General features: G+C 44.4%; 1 protein-coding gene across 2 annotated transcripts in view; it reads right to left on the bottom strand.

The window, feature by feature from the left end:
• Positions 1-18,351, bottom strand: part of ARHGAP10 (Rho GTPase activating protein 10) — a 223,337-nt gene that overhangs the window by 33,060 nt on the left and 171,926 nt on the right. For both annotated transcript variants that reach the window (XM_024207560.3, XM_024207561.3), the window contains one exon: positions 15,948-16,098. In XM_024207560.3, the coding sequence (XP_024063328.2) occupies positions 15,948-16,098 (151 nt within the window). The remainder of the gene's footprint in view (positions 1-15,947; positions 16,099-18,351) is intronic.

Below are 18,351 nucleotides of genomic sequence, written 5' to 3'. Positions count from 1 at the left end.
GTTGATAAATTATAGACAGTTCAGAAAAGAGCCCACAAGAATGATAAAGGGATATGAAAACAGACTCAAGAAGTTCAATCTATTTAGCTCATCAAAGAGAAGGTTAAGGGGTGACTCGATCAGTTTATAAGTATCTACCTGGATAACAAATATTTGATAATGGGCTCTTCAAAACAGTCCAAGGCCGGAAGTTGAAGTTAGACAAATTCAGACTGGAAATAAGGCGTAAATTTTTAACAACCAGGGTAATTAACCATTGGAACAATTTACCAAGGGTTGTGGTGGAGTCTCCATCACTGGCAATTTTTAAACCAAGACAGGATGTTTTTCTAAAAGATATTTATTTCAGAGAAGTTCTATGGCTTGTTTTATACAGGAGGTCAGACTAGATGATCATGATGATCCTTTCTGGCACTGCAATCTATAAAAGCCTGTCCTCGCTCTCATCTTTTTTTACTCCCTTAATTCTTTAACTCCCACACTCCTGACCTTCTCCTTATTTCTACTCCAAGTTAAAAAGAAAATAATGATTTGTTAGACAAAATCTGTAACAAAACTGTGTCAATCACCACAGTATTCAATAAGTTTGTATGTTATTTCACCTTCCCAACTCTCTCTCATCCCTCCCCCGGCCCAAAATCAGAGATTCTTAGGGTTGAAAGACTCTAAATATATAAAATGTAATAATATTATCCATATCAGAATCCAAACTTTCTAGCTAGGCTAGCCAATTATATCTTTTCTTTTTTAATTTTGTTGTTGCTGCTGTGATTGGAATGCATGTTCCGTTCAAAGAATATTTTGTTGTTGGCTTCAGAAACTGAAATATCTTGACAAACATCAAGAATCAGTCCTTGGCTTTAATCCAAGAATTTTAAATAAGAAAACATCCATTTGTAACAAGAGCTAAGAAAACCAGACAGCTAACACCTTCTCTCTCAAGCAATTAACCAATTTTTCTGCAAACTCACTTAAGTAGAGTTACAGATTGCACCATCAAAAGAAAAAGTAATCTTTAAGATCAGCCTTACTAACAACATCTATGGGTCAAAAGTAGTTTGTAAAAATGAAAAATTCCGTAGTAACAGTATGCAACGTGAAGGCTTCACATGTTCCACTGAGATATCAAGATGATGAGCATGGTATAGATTATAAGCAGAATAAAATGTTTTCATGTATTTGAAGGTGTCACGTTGGCTGTACAGATATCCCAAACTCCTTTTTTTTCCACTTTGCATATTGTAATAAACAAAGTTTAATGTAGGTAAGTAGCAAATAAAGTTGAGATATTCATTCACCATAAGGAAAAATTTCTCCTCAACAATACAGATATCTAACTAAGTAGAAGGTAGTCTTATGTGTCTGTGAATTTATGATGGATACATTCAATGTTTTCATTTAAAGAGAAACTTCGCAGATTAGAGACAGAAACTATGCACATAATAAACATCCACAGCAGAGTAAGAATTACATTTGGTACTTAGAACTTCAACATGTACAGCGGTAGAGTGAAATGGTATGAAAATATGACAGAGGATCAGTTGTCTTACAATGTCAATACAAGTTAAAAGGAATCACATGATATGAAGTACGGATCACGTTATTAAGTCAGTGGCAGCTAATAGGCATTATGTTATGACATGAACCACCACCTCTACTTCAAAAGGTCAGTGGAATTCTTATGTGAATTAGATTATGAACTGAAGGGGACCAGTTAGGTTACAATGTCAACAGAAGTCAAAACAAATTACCTTATACTGTTGAAGCAGAACATTCACATTTACATAATCACAACAGAAGTCAAAAGATTCTGAGACAAGATACTTAAGCTCCTAAAAGGAGAGGAAAAAACTAGTCAACCTACTTCTATTTGCCCCACCACCACTGTCACATAATGGATTTGATCAGCACAGCTGTTGCAATTTGCACCCCTGTGCCAACAAGGGCAGACTAACCCCTGAAAGCCTGGGAAGGGTGGCTGTGTTTGCACTGACATCCAACTTCAGGGATTCCACCAGAAGAACGCAGCTTTATATTATGTTCAGGGATCATCAGATGACTCAACAATGGAGCCTCTTTGGAACCATATTAAGTCAGCCCATCTCTAAATTGGGCTTTGACTCTCCCAAACCAACAACGTTACACTGCCCACTTTTGGATGGTGCTAGCTAGCCAGCTCCAGCTGTATAGGGATTGTGAGCCTCTTGTGCCAATGCCTCTACCATTAAGGGTGGATTTCCCACCACTACAGTCCACACTGATCATGTTCAAATGGCAGAAATCAGGAGCAGTCTTGTATATTAAGATCTGAAGAAAGAACATCCAGTGTCGAGGAAATTAATCTCAATATAATCGCCTTCTTTCCAACTGAAATGGGTAAGCAGAACTCTGCTTACTATTCAGACCCAGTCTACATCCCCCAAATTGCACCTATTTCACTAAATCTGTTTCTAAATTGACTTAGTTAAACCAGTCCAAACCCTCTCATGTGGACGCACTTCAGAGCAAGTTTATTTTGGTAGAAAACCTTAACAAACAACACTAAGATTAAAAAAACAAAAAACAAATTTCAGGATTCCTGAGATACTAGTGTCTGAATATCAGGTTCCTGTACACTGTGTGGAAGACAGCTCTATTACTGCATGTCATTACATGGAAAAGTTCTTTGTTATTGTGTAGCAAATCCCATAGACCTTTACTACTATCTTATTATGTAGTTAGACTACATAAAACGTGTTTTTACATTTTCCATTAATTAAAATGTAAGAAGGACTGTTGCACACTGCAACCAATACAGATTTCTGTCAGACAGTGGGCAGTAGATGACTTGTTTATCCATCAGAATAATGCTTCTTTTCGAAACACGTGCAGTAAGAGTCAAGGTTGCAGAACATTATGTAGGCCAATTTTTCTTTATGCTAACATAATTTTTAACATATGGCTTCAATGACTGACCTCACTTTTTTCCTAAAGAAAGACCAGCTTTGATTTGTTTAAAAAAAGTGTGTGTGTGTGTGTGTGTATATAAAAACGCATGTATATATTATACACAGTGTAGAGGTTTTTATTAGAGAGATTACCTTCCCCAACCCCATAATGATTCAGGAATGCTAGAAAAGCAGCATTAAGAGGCAGAAGCTGTCTGAAGAATGGTTCATGCAGCTTAAGGTCTGTAGCCAAAATGCGAGGGAAAGGAAATGTCTTCTCCATCTGCAAGACATTACAAGCTCAGGGCACTTCTCCTTCCTCACTGACCCAAAAGCTTTTTAATTTTTTTCAAGTGTTTGCATAGATTTAAAAAAACAAAACAGGTTTTCCAGTCACACTTTTACCGCCTGGAATATCATGGAATTACCTTCATTTATATCTGTTCCTCGTCAGGTTCCCCCTTAAAATGTAGGATGAAGAGTTTTTAGATTGTCAATTCCCTCAGTAAAAACCACACAGATGTGCTGAGTTGTAGGTGAACCTTTCACTGAGATAACTTAAAATGAAATGCTTCAAGAATCCTCATCTCTTCATCAAGCTGTGGCAAACAGTTCCAGGCACAGTCACAGATCCAGAGTCGGGGCATCTGTTTAGACCTCATCATTAAATTCTGAGATATGACAGATCAAAGGGGAACTGCGTGAACAGAAATCAGATACAAAAGTGTGGAGTTCCTCTCTTTACTCTTTGTGGATTACAAGGACAAGAGGAGGCTCTATCAATCAGAATGAAAAACTATGGTGAAGCTCCTAGGGAACCTCCTATAGAAGAGCCATAGGTCACCAAAAGGGGAACGATACAGCTAGAAGAGAAAGCAAGGATGGTTGCTCGTGAGAAGGCAGTGCCATGACTACACTACATGACTTGTACAAAAATCTCCACTCTAGGCAAGCATTAGTGCTCCTCAAATGGCATCAAATATCCTTAAACCCAGGGCTATTTTGTTAAAAGTTTTCTGTTCTTTTCAGGACACAGTGCCATATTGCATGGCTGTGAAACAAAGGCACACGCACTGGCAAGGGGTTTATGGTGCCTTTCTTGTCAGACGACATTATCATCATCATGGGTTTATTTTGACTTGCCTTTCGAGTTTTGCAGTATTGGGTTTGGCAATCCTGTCAGTTAGTGGGGCCATGCCAGATGGTTGCTGTGGAACTCCTGTGAGTGTCTGCACCAGGTAGACATGGACCACAGAAAGAGCTCATGCACTCAATACAGGCTCCCCAACTGACAAACTGAGACCATATCACCTTGTTATCCACTTTTCTTTTGCTATTTAGTATTAAAAAAAAAACAAAAAAAACCACTTTCCTGCCTTCATTTAGAAGGAAGCGCTAGCATTAGCAGTAATTGAACAAGCTAACATTGCTACAAAAACACAGGGCTGGTCTTCACGATGGGGAGATCGACACTGTAGGGGTCGATTTAGTGGGTTTAGTGAAGACCCGCTAAATCGACAGCAGAGCGCGCGCTCTCTGGTCAACCCCGGTACTCCACCTCTCTGAGAAGAGTAAGGGAAATTGACCGGAGAGCATCTCCCATTGACGCAGCGCAATGAAGACACCGGGCTAAGTCGACCTAAGCTATGTCAACTCCAGCTACATTATTCACATAACTGGAGTAGCACAAGCCCTAACATGCCCCACAATGGTTCTCCTTATCACCCCTCCTGTTCAGTATATAGTGGACTGCCGGAAAGGTTAATGAGGAGGCCTATGTTGAAGTGTTTTCAACATGCTAATGACACTCAGCTCTGTTTCCATTTTGTCTGAATTAGAGGGTGTGGCCAACAGGACGGCCATTCTGGGTCAGACCAATGTTCCCTCTAGCCCAGTATCTTGTGTTCCAACAGTGGCCAATGCCAGGTGCTTCAGAGGGAATGAACAGAACAGCCAATCATTGAGTTATCCAACCCCTGTCATCCTGGCAGTCAGAGGTTTAGGGACACCCAGAACATGGAGGTTGCATCCCTGACCATCTTAGCTAAAAGCCATTGATGGGCCTGTCCCCCATGAACTTATCTAATTTTTTAGTGAACCCACTTATACTTTTGGTCTTCACAACATCCTCTGGCAATGAGTTCCACAGATTGACTGTGCGTTGCGTGAAGAAGTACTTCCTTGTATTTGTTTTAAACCTGCTATCTATTAATTTCATTGGGTGACCCCTGGTTCTTGTGTCACATGAAGGGTTAAACAACACTTCCTTATTCAGTTTCTCCACACCATTTATGATTTTTATAGATCTCTATCATATCCCCCCTTAGTTGTCTCTTTTCTAGCTGAATAGTACCAGTATTTTTAATCTCTCCTCATATGGAAGCTGCTCCAGACCCTTAATCATTTTTGTTGCCCTTCTCTGTAATTTCCCCCCAATTCTAGTGTATCTTTTTTTAGGGGGACCAGAAATGCTCACAGTATTCAATGTGTGGGAATGTCATGGATTTATATAGTGGCATTATATTTTTTTTATCTATCTCTTTCTAACGATTCCTAAGATTCTGTTAGCTTTTTGACTTCAGCTGCATATTGAGCGGGTGTTTTCAGAGAACTATCTACAATGACTCCAAGATCTGTTTCTTGATTGGCAATAGCTAAAGAGGAGTCTGTCTCAGTGAATAGTAGCGCACTGAGAATGGATGAGAGGGTCAGGGCTGTGGCTCAATCCACAGAAGACTGAGGTAACATTGTTAGGTTAAGGAAAGCAACTATAGGATATGGCAAAGTTTGTATTGGCCCCTGTGACTGAAGGTGCGTGTTTGTCATGTGTGATCACAATGTTGGCGTCTTGCTAGTTTCCAGCTTATAACATAAGGCAGCAATGACCAAGACAGCGTTTTCCACCTCCATATGATCAGGAGATTGATGTTCTGTTCTTACACGCAAGGACCACCCTACCATCATCCATGCCTTGGACACTTCAAGATTAGTTTATTCTAATGCACTTTTCAAGAGGTTAAACATTAAATCTATTCAGTAACCGAACATGTTGTAGAAGACAATCACCCATTTCCTAAGGGTGTATCCCAAGTGTTACACATCTTACATGACATTCTTGCCTATATGTTGCTGCTCACACCATCTCACAGGACAGCTGAATTCTCTTCTATCTGCTGGGCTCCAGCCAGGTAGCAGGGTACTGGCTACAGTTTCAACTCCTAACCCCCAGGTCTCTACTGTAGCGCCTTCTGATCAGGCACCCACTCTGCTATTCTACCCCGCTGTTGGTTCCTAGCCAGACAGGAGCAGTTGTAGTTGGAATTAGGGAAGGAGGCAGTCTGTCTGTCTGCCTCAGCTTTCCACAGTCAGGGGGAAATGAAAAGCCTAAAAGAGAATCCAGGAGCTGTCTGGGAAGGACAGGATCTAATGGGGAAAAGGAGGGGAAGAAGGTAATGGGAGAACAGGAACAGAATTTGGATGACCAAATGAGAAAGGGTAAAGGGGAGCAGAAGCAAAACAGGGGAAGGTTCCCTTAACTCTCCCATAAATCCCTTATATCCAGAACCCCAGTCTCAAGACTTTTCTCACCAACACTGAACAACACCAAAAAGAGACAAAAAAACATCCAATTAAAAGAAATGCTCTCTCATTTGCTCCAGTGTTATTCCTCATTAATAGGACTTGAGCCTATTGCTTCAGCTGTTTATTCTGCAAGCATCCTTGCATGCCTGAGTAAGGAATATTATCTTTTGAATGGAGGTTGGATAGTGCACAGCTGGCATGAAGCAAGGGTACGTGTCAGTGGCTTCCATGCTTGGGATTAATGGCTTTTAGTATGCCAAATTGGCCTGCCTACAGTATTATGTGCCTTTGCATGTCCGTGTGCAGAAGGTGGAGCATTACAGAGATAGAGGAATATTGCAGGAGATCTGACTTTTAATGATGCTCCTTCTCCAGGAAAGATTGACCCTATATCCTAGGCTCACTGGTCCTCTTATTCCCCTCATTATTTTTTTTATTTTCACTCCAGTCATGTCCTCTTTTCAATGCTTTCAGTGCCCATTTTAATTGTATCTAAAATTTTACTTTTGAATATTCTTACAAGCTCTGTTTTGCATACTGAAAGTGAGAGAGCACTTTGCCTATATTTGGGAAATAAAAATGTGCCTGGAAAGAGACTCTGGATGTGGCACTGGATACTTCATGGGGTGGGGAAAAGCCAGCACCTGACAGTTACACAAACATTTCTACCAGCAGAGCCAGAAATGGAGACCATTCAGGGCCACATTCCATACTCCACATGCTTGTAGCTTTTGGCTTCTCCAATCCTAAAGGCCACCATGATTATTACAATTCTGAGGCTACAGATAATTCCCTACCTCCATTTTTAATAATTTTGGATGAGGCTTTTATTTTTACTTGTTGGAGGGGGCACTGGGTCAATAGATTTTCCCCATTTTGCCTCTCAGAGCATTTTTCTGTAGACTGTAAAATGCAAAAGTAAATAAATTTAGGAAGGAACAACATTTTAATTGTCTTTTGGATGCAATATAAACAGAGCTCTCTTCTGAGAATCTTTGTTGACTGTCCATGTAAAAACTGAGGACCCCATGGCATTTTTTGGAAAAAAGGAGGAGCGTCTCCCTCAATAGAACAGGTTCTAATTTCCAAGGCTATCCATCTACTGCGTTTGTAAGGCTAGTATGACACACAAATCTCAAGAGTCATTGCACAACCAATACATTACTCTCCATAATGTTCTGTGGGATAGTGTATGAAAGATGCTATTTTGAAAAAAAAAAAAAAAAACATCTATTTTCTAGTTTCAGAGGGCAGTCAAACTCTGAACTGATCACAATATCATTTTTGGGCAAATCTGGTAGAAATGTTCTTCAGTGAGAACTGGAGGATCAGGCCATACTTAAAGTATTTGTCATTCCCCCTTTAAGCGGTGTTCTACTTGAAATACTGACAGGATGGAATACTTCAGCATGTAGCTTTCATAATTTCCTTACCATGGAAAAACTAAAAAAAAAAGACCAACAAAAACAATATCTGTTGTGACTTGGTTTGTCTTGCTGACAACAAGTTGATAAAATATAATACTTGAATTGTTTGCAAATAGGTTTAATATCACCTAATTACCATGTGTAAGGAAAATCTATGTGTTATCAGACCCCACTGTAGCTAAATTACTTGAAGACATAATGAAGATATTAATCAGTGTGTTTTTCAACCTGTTCCGACTATCAATATTTATTTCAGTTACAGTCCTATGTCTGAGTAGTTGCTGCAAACATTTTGGGTGCATTCAAGAATCCTTGTGATTTGAGAGTGCTTTTTAAAAAGAAAAAATGGCCTAGATTGTGTGCTTTCAATCCAACTAGTGGACTCTGCAGCCTGTTGACTCCCTGGAGCAACTGATAATTAAAGGCTTGTTTCCTCTTTCCAAATGATTTTCTGTTTGCATAACAATTCTAAGCGAAACATCCTCAAGAAATTTTCAAGCACAAAGACAGTTTTACTTGGTCTCAAACACACTGCTGAGAGTTCAGCATTATTTTGTTAATAAGACATACATATCACACACACATACACACACACAAATTTTAAGGTACATTTTTCTATAAATATATAAAAACTAACTACTCTCTTTAAACAACAAGGTTGTGACAAATTGATCAAATCCAGAAAATACAAAATATTGGCCAATGCTCTATGCTTAACTCATGCCATTGTGAATAAAAAAAAAGGGGGGGGGGGGAGAAATGGTTTAATGTTTAATTTCCTGTTACAACACATACACAGGATAAAATCTTCCAAGAGCAGTTATAAAATATGTATTTGTTAGCCAAGAAACTAAGAAAATATGGAATAAAGCCCAACCTAACTTCTGTTCTTTCTCCCTTTCCCACTGAATGAAATAACTAAAAGCTTGTAAGAACATATTTAGAGCTATTCAGGTCTAACCAGTGACTTGATAATTAATGAGGCTGTAATACATATTATGTTTCCCATCCACCAAAATGATCCTTCAGGTAATGACATAATTGGGCTAAACATTCTGTGTTACTGTATGTTTCGTACCCAGTGTCAAATAATTAGGATATTGGCTACTGACAAAAGTTCCTCATAAAACTGAACAACTAAATTCAAATTAAAAGAAAAGTCAATGTTAATATGCAACGCAGTACAGACAAGCCACCTATCAAACAGCCAGTTCCTAAGAGCAAGATGCTGAGAGTCCTGAGTGAATGCCACTGATTTCAACATGTATGTAGTATACTAAGGGGGGAATTTTTCAAAGGCACAAAAGGGAGTTAGACACCCCACTCCTACTGACACTAAGTATAGGGTTGCCAACTTTCTAATGGCACAAAACTAAACACCCCTGCCCCACCCCTTCCCAGTCTTCAGTCAGCAAGGACCACACACCCAGTAATTTGTTAACCTTTTTTAGTATATCCCTCTAGTTTCATACGTCTTTAAAAAAAAAGAAAGAAGAAGCAGTTTCCCCGTCTCACCAATGAGCTGAAAAGTACTGCAGACACGCCGAGTCTCTTGCAGACATTTCTCAGAGCCAGCTGTCTGATACAGTTGTGATGAGTTTGTTTATTAAACTTGCATGTACAGCTATAGTAAGCATTTCTGCTTCCTCACTACCAAATTCACCAAGGCAGGAAGGCGATGTAATGACAGCGTATCAATAAAAGACAGTTACCTTTTCCGTAACTGGTGTTCTTCGAGATGCGTTGCTCATGTGTATTCCACAATAGGTGTGCATGCTCGCCATGTGCACCAGTGCCGGAAGTTTTTCCCCTAGCAGTACCTGTAGGGGAGCGCACTAGCGACCCCTGGAGTGGCGCCTCCATGGCGTAGTATAAGGGGTGCTGCGCGCTCCCCCCACCTTCAGTTCCTTCTTGCCAGACAACTCTGACAGAGGGGAAGGAGGGCAGGATGTGGAATAGACATGAGCAACACATCTGGAAGAACACCAGTTACGGAAAAGGTAACTGTCTTTTCTTCTTCGAGTGATTGTTCATGTGTATTCCACAATAGGTGATTCCAAGCTATATCTGTTGGAGGTGGGAAGGAGCTCACAAACTCTCGGGATGGAGAACGGCCCTGTCAAACCCAGCGTCCTCCCTGGTCTGGGAGACAATTGCATAATGCGAGGTGAACATGTGAACTGAAGACCACATGGCAGCCCTACAAATGTCCTGAATGGGGACATGAGCCAAAAAGGCAGCTGACGAGGCCTGCGCCCTAGTCCAGTGCACCTTCACAGTTGGTGGCGGAGGGATTCCCGCCAGGTCATAACAGGTATGGATGCACGAGGTGATCCAGTTGAGTGGAGATCGGCCGATCTTTCACGCACAGGCAATGAACAGTTGCGAGGACTTTCTGAACGGCTTAGTCCGCTCCAAGTAAAAAGCCAGAGCCTGTCTCAGATCCAATGCATGGAGGCAGCGCTCCTCACTGGACGCATGGGGTTTGGGGCAGAGGACTGGCAGCAAAATGCCCTGACCCAGGTGATAGGCGGAGACCACCTTTGGGAGGAAAGAAGGGTGTGGGCACAGCTGGACCGTATCTTTATGAAACACCGTGTACGAGGGCTCAGAGGTCAGAGCCCTGAGTTCCGAGACCCGCCTAGCCATGAGAGGTGTGATCAGGAGCATGTGGCTAGCGACTCAAATGGAGGCACCGTGAGACAGACCAACACCAGGTTTAGGTCCCACTGCGGGACAGCAGGCCTAACATACGGGAAGAGACAATCCAACCCCTTAAGGAATCGGCTAGTTATAGCATGGGAGAATACCGTGTGGCCCTGCACTGGTGGTTGGAAGGCCGATATGGCCGCCAGGTGCACCTTGACTGACAGAGGGCGCCAGGCCCTGGGCTTTAAGGTGAAGGCGGTAGTCTGAAATCAGCTGGATCGGGGCGTCCGCCCATCTGGAAAACTGAGACCACTTTGCCAAATAGGCTCGGCGTGTGGAGGGCAGCCTGCTTTCTAAGAGGACACGCTGAACCCCTTCCGAGCACGTCCTTTCCTCCCTACCTAACCATTGAGCAGCCACACTGTGAGGTGGAGTGCCGCCAGGTTGGGGAGGCGGCCCTGGTCCTGGGAGAGCAGGTCCGGGTTGGACAGCAACAGCCAGGCTCATGACGGTCCCATACCAATGCTGCCTGGGCCATGCCGGGGCAATCAGAAGGACCCGGGCCTTGTCTGTTTTTATCTTTTCCAGGACCTTGCTGATCAGCGGGCACGGGGGAAAAGCATAGAGAAACTGACCTGACCAGGACCTGGAGGAAGGCATCAGAGATAGCGCCCCCCCAAGCAGAACCAGGGACAGTGACGGTTCTGCCAAGCCGTGAACAGGTCCACCTGGGGAGTTCCCCACACTTGGAAAAGTCTGTGCGCCACCTCTGGGTGGAGAGACCACTCGCGCTGAGAAGAGAAGTCCCTGTTCAAGTGATCCACCCGCACATTCCGGGTGCCTGGCAGATGGAAGGCCTGTAGGCAGATGTCATGGGCTATACAAAATTCCCACAGCCTGAGGGCTTCGCGGCAGAGGGCAGAGGATCAGGCCCCACCTTGCCCATTGATGTAGAACATCGTGGCCGTGTTGTCCGTGAGGACCCTGACCACCCGGCCCTCCAGGTGCGAGTGGAAAGCCATGCACACCAGCCGTACTGCCCTGAGCTCCTTGACATTTATGTGGAGGGTCAGATCCTGAGCTGACCACAGACATTGGGTTTGAACATTCCCCACATGGGCCTCCCATCCCAGGTCCTACGTGTCGGACACCAGTTCCAGCGACGGGGCCCTACCCCGAAGGGACCCGTTGGAGCAGGTTTCTCGGGGAGGACCACCACTGTAGGGAGGTGATCACTGGCTCGGACATCATGAGGACTTTGTCCATCCTGTCCCTGGCCTGGGAGAACACCGAGGCCAGCCAAAGCTGGAGGGGCCTCATCTTGAGTCTGGCGTGACGGACCACATACGTGCATGCCGACATGTGACCCAAGAGCTGGAGGCATGCCTCTGGCTGTTGTCACCGGAAACCTTGTGACCCTGTCTGGTGGGAGGGAGGCTCTGGCCGACAAGGCATCCAGGACCACCCCAATAAACTCTATGCATTGTACCGGGACTCACGTGGACTTGGTGTTGTTTACCAACAGGCCCAAAGTGGTGCACATGGACTGAAGGAACGCCACGTGATCCCGCACCTGCGACTGGGAGCTGCCCTTGACCAACCAGTTGTCCAGATAGGGGAAGATCTGGACCCCCCACCGACGCCTGAGGTAGGCCGCTACCACCGACATACATTTCATGAATACCCTGGGGGCAATGGACAGGCCAAACGGGAGGACCGTAAATTGGTAGTGTTTCTGCCCCACTGTGAAACAGAGGAAGCGTCTGTGCCCCTCGAATATATGAATGTGGAAGTACGCATCCTGCAGGTCGAGGGCGGCATACCAGTCCCCGGGATCCAGGGAGGGGATGATGGAGACCAGAGAAGCCATGCGGAACTTGAGCTTCACCATGTACTGGTTCAGGCCTCGCAGGTCCAAGATGGACCCGAGCCCCCCTTTGGCCTTCGGGATAAGGAAATAGAGGGAGTAGTACCCCTTGCCTTTGAACTCCCCCAGTACCACTTCCACCGCTCCTAGTCCCAGGAGCCACCCCACCTCCTGCTCGAGCAGAGCCTCGTGCGAGGGTCCCCCATGAGGGACGGGGGCAGAGGGTGGTTGGGTGGGGCGGAAGTAAACTGAAGAGTGTAGCCCGGGAGATGGTGTTGAGGACCCATCGGTGAGGTCAGCCGTGACCACTCCAGAAGGAAAGCACACAACCGATTGGAGAAGGGAAGCTTTATTGAGGGTGGATCCCTGATGAGAACTGGCAGGGCGCCCCCGGGCGTCCCGTCAAAACCACCTTTTCTCCACCTACTTGCCCTTGGAGGACCCAGACTAGGGGGCAGGCTGAGACTGCCTCTGTGGGAGCCTGTTATAGTCTCGTGACTTTTTATAATCGGTCTCGTATTTTGAATGGGTGGCCTGAGCGGAAGTCTGCTGTAGCTTGAACTTAGGTTTAGCCAGAGCCGGAATATAGAGATCCAGAATCTGGAGCATCTTGCAGGAGTCTTTCAGGCCATGCAGCTTCGTATCCGTTTGTTACGCAAACAGAGCTTTGCCGTCAAATGGGAGGTCCTGCAGGGAGGTCTGTGCCTTGCTGGACAGCCCAGAGAGCAGGAGCCACGACGCCCTTCTCTTGGACACCGCGGAGGCCATGGACAGCGCAGCCGTGTCCGCTGCATCCAAAGCTGCCTGCAGGGTTGCCGTGGCAGCCCCTGTGCCCTCCTCCACCAGCGCTTTGAACTCCTTCCTGTCACGCTCCTGGAGGGAGTCCTCGAACTTGGGCAGGGAGCCCCACAGATTGAACTCATACCGGCCCAGGAGAGCCTGGTGGTTCGCCACCCATAACTGGAAGCTTGAGGATGAATACATTTTTCTTCCAAATGAGTCCAGCCTCCTTGAATCTTTATTTTTTGGGGTAGGGGCTTGGTTGGCCCTGCTGTTCCCTGTGGTTGACCGACTCGACAACCAGGGAGTTAGGAGCAGGGTGGGTGTATAATTATTCATGCCCATTGGTGGGTACAAAATACTTGCGTTCCGCTCTCTTAGAGATGGGGGCCAATGAGGCCGGGGTTTGCCACAGGGCATTTGAAATTTTCACCACTCCTTCGTGGAGAAGCAAGGCCACCCTGCCCGGTCCAAGGAGGACAGTACATTAAACAGGAAGTCCAAGGGCTCCTCCATCTCCTCTGCCTGGAGGTGGAGGCTTGATGCCACCCTTTTTAAGAGTTCTTGGTGGACCCTAAAGTCCTCCTGCGGGATGGATGGAGGAGGACCGGTACCGTCGGTAACAGCTGCTCCACAATCGGCTCCGGAGGGTGGACCTGTGATGATGAGACAACGGCGATCGACACCCGGGGCTACATAGGCAGTGCCGTGGCAGGGTCCTGGAGCAGGACAACGAATGGGAACGATGTCGACGTTCGTGCCGTGACTGGCTGCAATAGCCCCTCCGAGACAAGGACCTTTGGCGTCGTCTGCCTCGGTCCCATCGGTGTTCACTCCTCAAGTAGAGCGGTGCCGAGAGTCTCAGTCAGACGGAACCCAACCAGATAGTCTGGTGGGCATTGAGGGCGATCCATGTGGACTTTGCCCTGAATGGTTGCTGGGCGGCGAACGGCGTCGGAAATGTTCCCTCGACCGAGACCGGTATCAAACCGGGGGCAACTGTGGAGATCCCAGCGGCGGTTTGCCTCTGGAGTGCGGGGCCCCTGGTACCGGCATGGACATAACATCCCAGGCCGCCTGCAGGGCCTCCAGTGTGGAGGGCATCCGGACATTCAGGGAGGCCTGCTCCGAATGGGCCGGGTTACTCCGCTCAACTTGAGTCAGAGGCCTAGAGGCCGGTGGGGATCGAGGACTGCCCAACATGGGTCTAGCCTCTGTCCCGGGTTTACTCCAGTGCCGTGGCGAAGAAAGCCTCTTCCTAGCTTTCTTGGCCTGCCCTGTGGATAGGGAGTGGTGCCAACTAGTCGATAGCGCGAAGGGTTGCCACGCACCGACACCGCGGTGCCCGGTGCTGACTCGAAGCAGCGCTCCAGAGCCGGGGTCAGCGCCGACTCCATCAGAATAGCCTGGAGCCTAATGTCCCTTTCTCTCTTGGTCCAAGGCTTAAATGACTTGCAAATCTTGCAGCAATCTCCGAGATGGGTTTCCCCCAAACAGCATAAACAGTCCGCATGCAGATCGCTCACTGGCACAGGTCACCTACAAGTGTTGCACGACTTAAAACCCGGGGCACGGGGCATTCTAGCTAAACTACACTAACTGAACAACTAACTAACTACAGGTACCATACACTGAACGAACAAGCAGTTTGAGGGATGAGCTACAGCAAAGCTGGAGCAGAGCAGTTCCGAAGCACCTTCACTGGCGGCAAGAAGGAACTGAGGGTGGGGGGAGTGCGCAGCGCCCCTTATACTGCGTCATGGAGGCGCCACTCCAGGGGTCGCTATGGGCGCTCCCCTACGGGTACTGCTAGGGGAAAAACTTCTGGCACTGGTGCACGTGGTGAGCATGCACACCTATTGTGGAATACACATGAGCAATCACTCGAAGAAGTCTCATACTAGTACATAACATTCAAGTCTTCATTTTCTTCACTTTAATGTTAAGTGGGCTTTGTGTCTTGATCTCATGCTTCTTCATGTGGAGGGATAATTAACTAACTACATTGAGAGACAGGAAGGGACTAGAGTGGAGAGGGCTGCAATACAAACTGAGCACTGACTTGCCTTTTTAGAACTGCACATGCCCTCAAACCACAAGATTTCAAGAAAATGGCCAGGTTTTGAGCTAAATGCCAGGACATGCAGAATACCGTATATTCCATACTGCACTATATGATATTGCTGCATACTGCACATCCAGCAAGATTTCTTGCTTCTCAGCAGCACAGAGCAGGATGCAAGTATTTACTGCCACTGAACATCAAGGTATTATAGATTCAAGTACAGTAGCAGTATTCTTCAGTTCACTGAGTGACCTGAGCCTTTAATCCAGATGAATTTAACATTAGAGTGCATTAGCTCATCTCATAAAAGATTTGCTTTAATTTTAGTTCCCTCGCCATTTATCTTATGGTTGCATAATTTTCAGTAGAGGTTATTTTTTTTTCCATAAAGAAATGGGTATTTTTTTTTTTTTTTTTTTTTTTAAAAAGAGCGGTGAGGGGAGGGGGGCAGGAATGGGACTTTAGGCAATTATTCCTCAGTTTCAAATATGTACAAGAATATACCCTCTTCGCCTCCCCACTCCTTTCCATGTCTCAAATGACAAAAAGAAAAAAATAGAAATGTGAAATGGAAAATTACTGTAGACTCACACAAGATATACAAAAACACCCATCTGCTGCCAAGATAGACAATATAATTAAAATCTTACCATCATCAAGCTCAAGACAGAGATTATATACAGCCAGAGGCCGCTTATTACGCTGCCCTTGTCTTCTCGATTGCCTTGGTGGGACATTTGGAGGAGATATTGACATAGAGATTGGCTCAGGGAAAGTGGCATCAGGCAGGGTTTTGAAAATCTGCAATCAAGAACACAAGAGGTATTAATTATTTACCATGAACAGCAACCTGTGCAATGCAACTATAAACCATTATCAAACAACATTTGTTCTGGATTTCATTCAAAGCAGACAGGAGCCAAAAATCCATTCCTTCAAGTTTTAGGAGTGTGTCGTGGGTCTTTAATGAGTGCTTTTTAAATAAATACATACATACAAAATAAAAATAAGCAAAAGCACTGTCTACACATTAACCAGGCAGCAGATCAGTTAATCCAAAGACTAAATATGTGCAGCCATGCTTGCCAACTAGGGGAAAACAATGAATTAACTCTATGAACCACTATCCAGAAAAGTAAATTTCCACAATTTCACTTAGGGCCTGTAATTTTGCCAGAATAGCCATATTAATTTTCAAAATTTATGACAGAGTCATACTATCATATTAACCCCTAAAAAAAAAGCATGCTCTTGGAGGGAGTGTGTGTGGTGGAGTTGCTGTGAGGGAGGCAGGAGTAGCATATTGTACGGGAACTTTTTCAATTAGCCATTAAATAATGAGTCCACACACTTTTACTAACCACGATAATACCCACAAAGACACACACAAGAGATTACATTTCTTTAGTCATTTTATCTTTTCATTCATGACCATTAAAATCCAACATAAAGCATCATGTCATTTCTCTCTGGGTAAAAAAGTAATGCACATCGGTTCAAGTTTCCTGCATTTTTTACTAGTCCATGATGCTGATTTACTTATAAAAGCTGATCAATATGCCTATATAGCATTTAATAGCAGCCCTTTACATTTGATCATGGCAAATTCATGTGAGCAAGTTAGCATACTATAGATTTCTCTGAAGACAACAGCCACGAGACAGTAAACATGCACATAGCTTTACAAAAATGAAGTATTGTGTTTCCTTTACATCATATAGCAGCACAGCATAATGGTATAACAAGAAACAACATAATTAAATAGTGTATGGTGTTTCTGTGTACTGGAGTTATACAGAGACAATCATTTGGTATATTACAGCAAGAGGTTATAAAGAGGGAGTTTGTAATAAGCCTTCAGAGAAAAAAACTTTTACGAAGCAGAAATTTAAGAAGTTGCAAGTAAAGAGACTCCCAGGTAGCACATTTCAGGATAATTACAACATGCCTTACGTGTGCATAAGGCACAAAGCTAAAAGCCAAGCGACTAAACACATGAGAAGTGCAGTAGTCACTCAGATAAACCACTCAGAGCACCATGTTGTTTGAATTAAAAGAAACTCTTACATGGCATCTTTTGCTGGCTGGTTATCCTGAGTATCACATGTATATGAATTAGATTGGACAGCACAGATATTCAAGCAAGAGCCCACATTCACATTGACCTCTCTGGCATCAATTTAGGCTTATCTACTTCCAAGGAGAGGTGGCTGCAATGGTGCAAAATGGTCAGAACCACCCTTCTGACTCGGAAGAAAGCATAGGGCATCCAAGGGAAAGCAATGTTGGAAACACTGACTTCTCTGAGATGCAACGTGTGATAATTTAAACCTCCCCATACCAGCTTTAGATAATCTGTCTCCTTCTCTTTTACATACCTATACATACTGACTAAGAGAATAAAAACACTGCGTACAATTGCAATTACAGCTCTATAAATGCACAAAATAATTTACATGTAGAAAAGAAATCTATCCATGTATTCCCTGTATAGATTGTTCCTTGTGTAGATGCAATATAACTCGTGGGGCCACTCACAAAGCTCTAATTGTGCTCAAAGTTCTAAAGCCATTTCTTAAAACATGATGCAATGCATAATATCATAAAATATAATGTGTGCACACAAGGCATTTGGCTAACAGTACCATACTGCCCTCTTATGTGTAAATACAACAAAGCTGAATTAAACAAGTTTATGGATAAATATTTGCTTCAGAAAAATTAAAGAGAATGCTTCTAACTTCTAATGCCATTATCTCCATGGGCTGATTGTTGCATTTGTGCTCTCTGATAAATAGTAAGCCACCTAGAAATTTTTTAAAGGATTCAGTGTCTTACATACTACATTACATTCCACAAGTGTGTGTTTGCTTAGCCCTATCTACACCTCTCAGTTCAAACTTGATGCCCTGGGTGTGAAGAGAAGGCCTTCTCTAGGAGTGCTGCAAGAGATCAACCTGCCTGTATGTGTTAGGTTGACTTTGCAAGAGCTGTACTAAATTTCCATGTGTCATAACTATAAAGGGAAGGGTAACAGCTCTCTGTGTACAGAGA

The sequence above is a fragment of the Terrapene carolina genome, unplaced genomic scaffold (genome assembly GCF_002925995.2).
Source record: "Terrapene carolina triunguis isolate 2854851 unplaced genomic scaffold, T_m_triunguis-2.0 Scaffold66, whole genome shotgun sequence".
Classification (NCBI taxonomy): domain Eukaryota; kingdom Metazoa; phylum Chordata; order Testudines; family Emydidae; genus Terrapene; species Terrapene triunguis.
The sequence above is the reverse complement of the archived record's forward strand: the minus strand, read 5'-3'. Positions and strand labels throughout refer to the sequence as shown.